At 35.5% G+C, this 11,483-nt stretch overlaps 1 protein-coding gene across 1 annotated transcript; it reads right to left on the bottom strand.

Annotated features, from left to right (window-relative positions):
• Positions 1-696: 696 nt before the first annotated feature.
• Positions 697-10,293, bottom strand: LOC141838936 (kinesin-like protein KIN-UB). Its single transcript, XM_074726568.1, has 19 exons — positions 10,086-10,293; positions 8,653-8,753; positions 8,390-8,512; positions 7,601-7,786; positions 7,222-7,443; positions 6,983-7,148; positions 6,437-6,586; positions 5,976-6,064; positions 5,611-5,814; positions 4,619-4,750; positions 3,673-3,804; positions 3,441-3,572; positions 3,160-3,298; positions 2,942-3,034; positions 2,696-2,821; positions 2,428-2,553; positions 1,494-1,637; positions 989-1,117; positions 697-911 (listed from the first exon to the last, which is right to left on the bottom strand). Exons 1-19 carry the CDS (start codon positions 10,270-10,272, stop codon positions 751-753), a joined length of 2,742 nt encoding a protein of 913 aa, XP_074582669.1. The 5' UTR covers positions 10,273-10,293; the 3' UTR covers positions 697-750.
• Between the last annotated feature and the right edge of the window lie 1,190 nt (positions 10,294-11,483).

Genomic DNA, 11,483 nt, shown 5'->3' on the forward strand with positions numbered 1-11,483 from the left:
TTTTATAATATTTTATCCAAAATAGAATAAAAGTGATATTACTCTTTCAATTAGATAATCAATGAGAAACTTTTGGGATCGAACGTTGATCTAAAAACATTCTTAATTTATCTTCATGATCAATGAAAAATTTCCGTACAATCGAAATCGATCACTCGGATTAGACAGTGATTAACATAAAAATACTGAAATTGATCATCCTAAGATTAAATAATGATTGCCCTGAAACCAATAAATTGATAGGTGAGTCCAGCTGAACTGATGGAAAACTTCCATGAGAAATTGGATACATAATGACAACTAAAAATATATAAATAAATAAACATCTCTTGTTTCATCGCATCTAAATTTAAATAACTATTGTTTCGCCAACTTGCGTCTTTCATCAACGAGATAAATATTAAAATAATAAAAATATGATAAATCATGTCAAAATCTTACGAACTGTTGAATTATACTGTCCATTGGCTACAGGTACATAATAAGGTTGCAAGTCATTAATGCTCAGTCACGTGAAAAATTGATCTTCACAAATGCCTCTAAAGCTCACGCTTGTTTCTTGAAAACAATATTTACAATGTGATTTTGGATTCTGCTCGTTCCCCCAGAGATAAGAACCCTGATGTGTTGATTGGAAACGTGTAGTCGTCATGCCATTGTTGATGCCATGTTGCAAGGCAGATATTGATGTTTATGCGCAACACCTGAAGCAAAACTGCGAACCATGAGGCAGACGGGAGATTGGGCGTGTTAGAACTCGATGTGTAATCGCCTCAACTCTGATTGGAACATGGGACTTGACATCAGGGTCCTGTGGGCGAGCAGTCGAATATCTTCTCGAGAGCAGTTGCGGGATATGCGGACGAGTTCCCACAATGCTCCCTCGGTGATCATGTCCTTCACGTTGATTTCTGCATATTGCATTGATAGGGAAAACCACGGTAAGGGTTTCGGTCACTGCAAGTGTTAGGGAGATATTGAAATTTACCGTGTTGAGCTAAGTGACATAATGCAAGCTCAATGTGGCGTCTTATAGGTGAAGCTTCATGATTTGCGTTTTTTACAATCCAAGGAAGAGTGCCATCCTCTATCAAAAGTGAGACACCTGCCTTATCACCTGAAGAAGGAACCCCACATGAAATGTAAGTGATTTGGAGGATTTGTATGGCTTGGTTTACTTACGAGCAAAGTTAGGAGGGAGAGGCAGCAGAACAGTGAAAGTTTCATAAAATTTGCAATACTTTTTTGTCACGTTCCCCCTCCTCCCCTTCCTAGCTTTCCCTTCAAGTATACCCATTGTATGAGTGCGAGAAATGATACACAACATTTGACATAACTTGTTCATCTAAGATGGAAGATCTAAAGACTGCACTGAGATCGGTAGTCATCACATTGGTAAAATTAACTGACAGCCAATTGCAAGTATGAAGTAAAGAAAAACAAAATAAAGATGGTCTCAAATCTTGATTGATAATTGAGGAACAAGTTTTTACCTTGAGTTGAAGCTCGGGACTCGCACTTTGCAAAATTGGCAATGCCTCGAGCAACTTGTGCAAGAACATCAGGATGTCCACATCTAACCATACCTAGCAATGCTTTGATGCCACCTTCCCTACTAAGCCTTTTCTGTAGCTTATCTGCAGGACAAAATAATCATTTAACATCATCCCCTCGATCCAATGTATGTCAAAGGCTAAAGGATCAATTACTAGTTGTGTCGAAGTGTTGCAATAACATGAATTCTTCAGTAAACACAGAGATCAAATGACCATGCTGCAGATTTAATATATGTAAAACATTGTGAACAAGCTCAATTTTCAACTTGATAAGACCTCATGTATGCTCTCTTATTAATAAAATATTAACTTAACAAATTGGGAAGCAGCAAGCTTGGCTCACTAAATGTTTGACAAAGCTTATAAATAGTTCACGAACAGATGTAAACTTATATAAGGCTTAATTATGGTTATATTCTTGATCTTTTTCATTCAAATATATAGAGAATAGAATACAATCATGCTACCTATTATTTTGGTATAATACAAATTATGCATAATATGTTACAAATTATAAGTTTTATTTATAGCATCAATGCTTTAACTAAATATGTACGACTTAGGTTTTAAAAAATCAAGCTTGAACATGTTCATTAAGCTCAATAAGACAAACAAGTAAGCTTCAACACAATAAAGCTTGGCATGGCTCATTTTAGAAATCTTGACAAAACATATCCAAAGAGGCAAAGTCTTGTATCTGTTCCAATTTCAACCCACATTTGGGTGAAGATGGATTTGAAACCCAAGACTTAACAACTTTCAAGGTCCTTACCGACTGAGCTAATTAGCAACCTTGAATATTAGTCCATGTTGAAGTAGGGTAGTAGGATTAGCAGTTGAACAAGGATACTAGAAATGCATTCGGACTTACCATTCCCGCATAAATTAGCAATGGCCCCAGCAACCATTCGAAGTGTCTGGGGGTCCTCGGCATCAGCAGCAGTCACCGATAACAAGCCAATGCCACCTTGTGCCATGATAAGCTCTTGGTTGGTTTCTGTGGATATAAAACGAGTAGAGAACAGAAATTAGCAAGAGAGGAAAAACTCCCTGCTCAAGAGAGATAAACTTATGGTTCCTAATGGTACAGAATCTGAGTGTGTAGCTCAGTAATAGGAGGAACTGTATCATATACTTGCCATTCATTGCGAGGTTGGCAATTGCACCAGCTGCTACCCTACGTATAGTTTCATCCTCTGAGCTTCTTAGAAGCATCAGCAATGATGTAAGACCGCCAGCATCTACAATTTTCTCTTGGTTTGTTTCTGGCAACAAAACGTATTAACAAAAAAAATGAGTAAGTAGAAAATGAAATAATAAAAGTTAATGAGCTCCATAGTGAACCAATTAGTGTATATGTTAAAGATACATAAATTAAAAGACACCTTCAGCTGCCAGATTTGCTACAACTTTCACTGCATGAACTCGAACATCAAGATCTTCAGACTCAAGCAATGACAGTATCTTGTGCAAACCCACTGCCAAAGAAAAAAAAATTAAAAAACTACACTAAAAAATCCAACTCAATAAAATTTCAGTAACTATTAATTCACCAAATAGCACAATTTGTCGATTAATTTTGAAGGAAGATTGGGGCAAGCACCTTGTTCAAATAGTTTAGCAATTGAAGCTTTGGGCCCATTTGCTGAGTCTCTAAGCTGAGAATGTCTAGCTTGAGAAACAAGGGAGTCGAATCCTGTTGATAATTTCCCGGGAACACCTCTGTCAAGACTCGGCTTTGCCTAAATCAGAAACAATCTTAATTAGAAAATAATCCCTTTTCAGCTGGATATATAGATAGATTCAAGAAACCTGTCATAGTTGCTGAGGAAATTGCATAAATGTTCCAGATGATTGCATGGAAATTAATTTATAGGCATGTACCTCATTGGCCTGAAAGCTCAATTGCAATAACTGACTCTTCAGAATTGCAATTTCTTCTTCAAGTTTCTGCTTCTGACAAGCTTCACTGTCCAGCATCTTGTGAAGCTTCAAAATTTCATCATTTCCAGCTTCCTAACACCCAAAAAGTGTAGATCATAAAGATTACCAGCCAATGTCAGTCAAATTTCAGATATTGATAGGCTTTCTTAACCATATCCAAAGGATCCCATACCTCTAATTGCTTCCAACGTGATACTTCACTTTTAAGTTTGTTAATTTCATCCTCAGTAGATTGTCGCAAATGCTTTTCATTTTGAAGCTGTCTGACCTCATCAACATCATCTGAGGTAGATGTTGATGGAGCCTTTTTGCCAGAAATTAGTAAATTGTAATTATTAGACAATTCAGAAAAGGCAAAAACAAGTATGCAATTCATCAAAGAAAAATAACATGATTTGCAATCTGAAAAGTTTGCTAAATGATTAAAGCGTGTACAAGAGGTATTGTGTGATAAGCAATCAAATGCATAGTTTTTTAGTCATTTACTGTGGCGTATTTAGCAAAGAAGGCAAAAGTTTCTAACTTAATATTATCCTATATCCTGTCAGGCACCAAGCAAAAGAAGCAATTCCATGCATGAGACCCAAAAGTTCCAACAAAGTTATATCAATTTTGTTAGATCTACTAATAATGATCAAAATGCTGAATTATGTTGTGCATCCAAGTATATCACCCAACATATGTGCATTCTATAATCACTGATGACTGATGACATCATATATCAGGAACAAGTATCTGAAATTAGTAGCCCAAAATCAGTAAAGATCCAATAGAATAAAAGTTAGTACCAACAGAAAAAAATTAATAGGAAATGTTGGCCAATTAAACATATTAGAAAGTTCTCATATTCATTAGCTACAACACTATTTGTGTATGAATATCAAATGCCCATCGCATTTTATATGGCTTGAATGCAAATAGAGAGTTTGCTTCCTCTAATGCCAATATTCTGATTAAGAATCTAAAAGAATATTTAATCACAACTATGTTTGTGCCATATCCAACTAAGCCAATTATATATTAATATATAAAGCATCTGATATCTGGTAACAAAGCCCAGAAGCAAGAAAATAGTAAACGAAACATTGCATGAACAAGTCATGAGTATCAGTAGATACCTCTACATTACGTGCCTTGTCAAGACAAAGATTTTGATGCTCTGTTATTGCTTTATCAACATTACCCTTCCACTTCTCCTCAAGCTTCTTCGCTGAGTCCAAATAATTTTGTTGGTACTTCAGTCTTTCATTCTATATGGAGAAAAATATTAAACTAATCAATAGGATATAATGACTAAACCATGTTTAAGAATAAGGTTAAAAATGGAGCCAGTAATCATCATACAGTTAATACAGATTTCAGATACAAGCAGTATCTGCAACATGAGAACAAGTCAGACAATGACCTAAATAAAGAAGCACATGGATATGAGTTGGTTTGCATTAATCTAGTTCAATGTCAATGCAAATTGAGCCTTCAGTAGGATAATGTGATTTCAACATTTACGTGTCTCTGCTGACATTATCCTGAACACAGAATCTTTAACATGGAGAAGCATGGACCTAAACGACAATTTTGGACTTCACTGTCACTTGCATAGATAATTGCGCAATATGGCTAGTTGAAGATGGTGAAGAACTGAAGATCATGCAAAATTAAGGTTCTCCTCTGAAACAATACTTCGAAAGTTGGTGATTAGTAATGATAATTGGGCATACAAAAGTCACAAATTATCTGGTACTTACATACAGAAGGCTGTTACTTGGTGGGCATTGACTTAACTCCACTTTAGGTTTCACATTCTTTGTACTATTTTTGACAAGATTTTTGTACCAAAAAAGAGCACCATATTGTATGCCAAAGAAAGAAAAGCAAAAATGTCAGGACCAGCTGGACAGTCAAGTGCATTTTATGATGAGTTGTGAAATGAAAAAAGGAGCTTCTCCAAATTCATCAGCCACCCAAATAATACTTTTGATATGATGCAGTGCAGCACAGGAGAATATTAGTTAGATGTAATTATAATTTGTTAAATCAAACATCCAGACAATTTAAGAAACTTCCTTCAAATTGCCAATTAACGAACTGAAGTATAAATTTTTAAGCATACCTCGAGAGAATCTATGTAGCTTCTTTCAGCTTCAGCAATTCGATTCTCTGATTCCATTCTAATTCTCTCAATTTCATCTTCAAAATCTTTCCGCTGCCTTTCATTTTCCGCAATCAATTTATCAAGCTCAATGTCAAGCCTCCTGCATAAACTTTTATAATCGAATTCCTCCTTTAGTTTTACCATGTTCTCTACCTTCATTGCCTGCAATTGACAAATATAATTAAAAAGGTTTCTTTGCCAGAGTAAGACACTCAGTGGAGTTACTGTGCCTATCTCAGAAGATGGAAAACATCCCACAAGCCATAAGAACTTAAGAGTAATTTTAAGGCAAGCAAAAATTCAATGTAAAATAACAACCATACCCTCTGTCCAAACATTATGGTGCTCACTGTCTCTCCTCTATGGCGAGGAGATGGACCAATTGTGATCACCAACGAAGTTCTTGCACTGCCTATAAAATATTTGCATTCAATAAAACATGAGAATAAAGATAGAGCTACTTGTGACAGGCAAAGAATCTTTGAAGATTGCCATATGATTTAACTGAATTAATAGGCGATTAAGGCAGGGATGTTAAGTACCATTGGAACCCATAAATCGAGTAATTAAAACCAAGAGGTGATGATAAGGCAAGATTCAGTCTGAGATTCTCTAATATTTACCAGTATAAGGCATTATTTCATAAGTTTTCACAAGCAACCATGGCAGTGTTCACAACAATTACCCATCGAGTCTAACCATCTAAGTTATGGAATTATCCAAGGGAAATTTTCAGGTGCATAATTAACTGGTAAATGGTAATTCAGAAGGTTCCATATCATACCTCCAAATGAATCTCGAAGAAGTCTTGTAAGCTTTGAATCACGAACTGGAACATGAGGACTATTTTCTGCGAGTGCATTGATGCATTTACCTAAAGCACTCAGTGATAGATTAATTGACTTTGCTTCTTCTAGAGTATGCCCCTCACTTCCTATAAGAAATTATAGCACAAGAAAATCATCAGACATATTTGATAAAAGCCATTACCATATATAAAAGATAATATGTATTTAGGAGTATAGCTACAAGAAGTCCAATTAGTTGGATACAGAAGAATCAAGATTATAATCCAAAAATTGTTGGGAAGATACATATGCACTTTCGTCTGAAGAAACAGATGTGTTTCATCATCATTGCAAAATTCTTGATATAACATAATCAGGGCATAAATCTTCATACTTTTGTAGGGCGTAAAATGTTGCACATTAGAGAGACAAACTGTGCATTTTATTCTGTCTTATTCTTGTTTGATAAGATACGGAAATCCCAAATGGCTTTTGCAACTAAATTTTTGCCAAAATTTCTGGATATAACGTACAAAATATACCTGACTTGTCAATCCTTTCTGAACCAGCAAGGTCCACAACAACTAGTTTGCTCTTTCTAACAATGGGCGGTCTGAATGATGAGACCAAATTAGTGGCCATGATATTTTCACCATGAAAACTGTGATCAGCATCAATTCTTCCTTTCATTGACCTCTTGACATGTACCTGTTATTATACAGCATAAGTTATTTGTGAAGTTCAAGTTATCACAAAAAGATTGAAATTCTGTTTTGCTCACAATCAGAATAGCATGGCTCCTAGATGATTCTGTGTTGAGTTTCGTATTAGCGGCAAAACGGTGCGCTTCACCTACTCTTAAGAGTTCCATAAAGCTTTTTTGATCTCTAATTTCTACACTTGTTGCACCTGGTAGTGAAACATCCCCAGTCTTTGGATCTTCTACAATGTTAATGTTGTCATTTGAAGGAATGAGAAGGTCTTGTATGCTTTCCATATAAAGCTATATAAAGCCATAAAATCAAATGTTAGCCAGCAAGAACAAATCGTGCATCCAACCACAACTCTCAACGAACGGAGAGTAAAAGTCTTATCAGTTCTTATGCATTGTAAGTCATTATATGGGATACAGAATTATCCCATTTTTAACAGCAAAGAACCTGTAAATATGATACTGAAATAGAATCAGTCTCTGGTGATGTATCTGCAAGGATGTCTTCCATTGCACGGACCATGATGCCTCGGGCAGCTGTATCTTCTTCTCCAAGCCTTCCGAGAGTAAAAGTCTTCCCAGTACCTGTCTGTCCATAGGCCATAACTGTTCCATTATACCCTTCCAGAACACTCTGTGAAAGAAAGACACTTTGTCACAAGCTGCAATACCAGAATAACATTGAAAGGTAATGATAGTGAACTCTTTAATTATAGATTTGGAACCCATTAGGATGCTGATGACTCCATCAAGCAAGCATGAGAATCAAAGGTGCCTTATATTGGCGTATTGGATAAAGATCAAAGATACTCGAATTTTATAATACAAGAAAGGGGAAATTATAACAGGAAATACAGGTTTAAGAATAAAATGATTACTTGAGCAATCTCAGGACAATATAAAATGGGTTTTTAACCAAGAGTTGTATAAATATCTAAGAGGATAACAAGAGCAACAAGTATGCATTATTTTTTGAAGCAGTCTGTAACGCAACAATGCATATGAATCACCAAAAAGGGATAATTTTAGCTGCATGTAAAAGAATTTGATCAAAGTGTTAGAAAATGAACACAACTTTGAATATGATGTCCATAAATAGTCAAACAAAATTTATGGTTTGTCATTGAAATTGTCAGATTAAAAGTTACATAGAAGTTTAAAGGAAGATCTAAAATAGCAAACAAGAATTGACAAAAAAAAAACAAGTTACACATGTATATCATGCATTCATATCTACCTCTACAACCGGTTTTGCGACAACTTCATATACACGTTTTTGTGAGGCAAATTCTGTCAGCACCTCATCAAACTCATAAGTTTCTGAATCCCAGTTATTCTTACGGAGCTTTAACCTTTTGAGCTGCAACCAACAATTAAATGACAATTACTGACACATTTGTTTAATTACCAATGTTGTACTGAACCAGTCAAACTAAATATAAATTCTCAGATTGCAGTAGTCATAAATTCTGACTTAACATAAAAGCAGGAGAGAAGAACCTCAGGCAGCAACTCAACACAGTCAGCAAAATCAGCATCTGCTACCATCTCCTCTGCATTTCGAGGCCGAAGTCTTACAGCCACTCGAACTCTTCCAGGAACTGTAAAGTGTCGTGCAAATGAAGTTTAATTCTAGAAGTGAAAATTTTCAGAAAGAACATGGAAAAAGGTCTATTTATTACTGAGCATTATCAAAGTGGCAAGCATCACATTACACTTCTATTTCTAGGGTCATTCTTCTAGTCAAGCATACACCAAATATTTCATTAACCGAGGATCATGTTTGTTTCACATTGTGCTATAGATGAATGCACCTACACAACTTTATAACTAATCAAGTCTGCTAGTATGCCTTATTAACAACAATTAATAAGTAGGACTGATTTGAAGCCGTTCATTCTTCCGACAAGCGTCCCTCTTTTTGCCTAGGATAAAAGCTAATTATAACATTATCTTGCAGATTATACCTTGACCAAATCTATTTTTGGGTAAAATATTACCTTTAAAGTCATTTTTCTTAATACTTATGCAGATTTTAAACCTCAATCAAGCAAGATAGACCTATGTTTATGACAAGGCTTTCTGAACTGCGTGAAAAGTTTCAACATTCGACATAGGGAGCTAACAGTCCTACGAAAAGAAATGTGAAAGCACTGCACCAAAACAATCCATTTCAAAACAATCGAAACATGAGATGGGCATATGGAAGAGCACATAGCAGGAAAGGAATAAAGAGACAAAATGAGGACCATCAAAAAAAATTCAAAATGCAGTTCACCTAAGAACCCCAACCACAAAATTAATCAAACAGCAAGAGACAATTATTCCTTTCGGTCATCTCTTTAAGAGCCACTTCATCCATAACTGCATATACCTCCCCTGCAACTTCTCTAAAACTCCTTAAAACTATCTTTCAAAAGCAAAAGCTCCATAAACAGAAATGTAACTTATAGTCCAGTTATATATGATATAAGTTTGATAGCGGCTGTCTCTTCTTGAATCGATTAGCATCCGTAGGATCTCCCTCAAATCATAAGATCCAGAGACCATTGCCTTTATTGAGTCATAGAGGAGGATGTCCATATTTGGCACCTAATACTATCAGTTGCACGAGCACAACAGAGACAATCACAAGAACTCAGTGATAGTGTTCGCAGCAGCAGTTCATTCACTGAATCTCAAGTACCAACATGGAAAGCAGAAAACTAATCGGTAGCATAGAGAATGGCATTTTGCTATTTAGGGCAAACGAAAAAAAAAGAAAAGATTAGCCCGAAACAGAATCTCTGCTCTTGATGATAAAAGAAAAGGAGGTGAAAAAAAAATAAGTCTCATCCAACTCCGGAGACCCAATTAGCCCACAGATCGGCGCAGAATGCGCGATCTAATCAGATCCCAGCAAGGAGAAGAGGAAGGGGAAGCAGGAAACCGACCCCCGGAATCTCCACCAGTCCTGCTGGCGGAGGGCGCTACTGAGACGCCACGGCGGGAGGGGGCGGCGGCAGCTGAAAGCCTGGACTTGGCGGAGGGCTTGGGCGTTGTGTATCCGGCGGAGGACGGGAGGCGGTCGAGCTTGGAGGCCACCTTCACCCCTCCATTCCGGTAGCTCCCCGACGCCATGACCCTCGTGCAAAATTTTTTAAAAAAAAATACCAAACGTGTAGCCCTTTTCGCTACTCCGGCGCCGTCTCTCCTACTCCGCAGCCACAAAACGATTCTCCTGCTCAATCGCCACACAGGGAGGCGACCGGAGACGAGGAGCAAGAAGGAGAGCAGGCGATCGCGGACGAAGGATGCGGAAGGAGAGAGAGAGAGAGAGAGAGAGAGAGTTCAAATCAAACGAAGAAGGGAGAGCAAAAGGGGAAGCGTAGTTGGCGTCGGGTGGCTGGCTTGGAGTTGCGGAGCGGCGTTGGGGCCCACTAGACAAAGATAGAGAGAAGACCGAAGTACAACTTTTCTGGAAATTGAAATATTTCTCAAAATATTTTTGTTCTGGGTGCTGCGATTTGCTCATTTTTAGGGTTCTTTTCTACAACTTTTCTTGCTTTTTCTCTGATCGATTGTGGCTTTTTATGCTACTTTTTAATTTTTGCCTCCAAAATTATTCGAACTCCATTTCTCTGTTTTAAAAAAATGCAATTATATGAAATAGTACGAGAAAATTTATTACAGTGCGGTTTAATTAAGAGTGTAAGTTTATTTAATACAATAATTGAGTCAAATTAAATTAAATTAAATTAAATAAATCAAATAATTAAAATAGTTATTTAAATTTAATTTAATTTCTTTTTTATAAATTTAAATTTAATTCGTTTGTATATTATTGGAACTCTAAATTTAAATTTATTTGATTGTTTAAAATTTTTATATTTTTAAATTTATTTATTGATTTTTAAATTTGATAAATATAATTTTTTACTATATTATAAAAAATTTATTAATAAATTTTATTTATAAATTTTATTCACATATTTTGTTCATGAATAAGAATATAAAATATATTCAAATTTATTCATTTAATTTAATAAATTATTTAATTTTATTTATTTAATTAAATGAATATAAATAAATTTTAGCAAATTAAATATTAAATTTATTTTAGTTCATTTACCGTCCTAACTGAGCCTACTTAAGAAAATTATTTTTGATTGATTTTAAAATTTATTTTTTAATAATTTAATCGATGTGTCACTCAAACATCTTACATCTTCGAGTCGCATTAAAAAATAATAATAAAACAATATATTCAATTATCCACTAATTGTGCGCTTTATATATATATATATAATCAAAAAAGATATTTATTTTATTCTTCATCTCAAAAATAATGT

Source organism: Curcuma longa, chromosome 11 (assembly GCF_044706935.1).
Source record: "Curcuma longa cultivar G26 ecotype Majalengka, Jawa Barat chromosome 11, ITB_CL_G26_1.1, whole genome shotgun sequence".
Lineage (NCBI taxonomy): Eukaryota > Viridiplantae > Streptophyta > Magnoliopsida > Zingiberales > Zingiberaceae > Curcuma > Curcuma longa.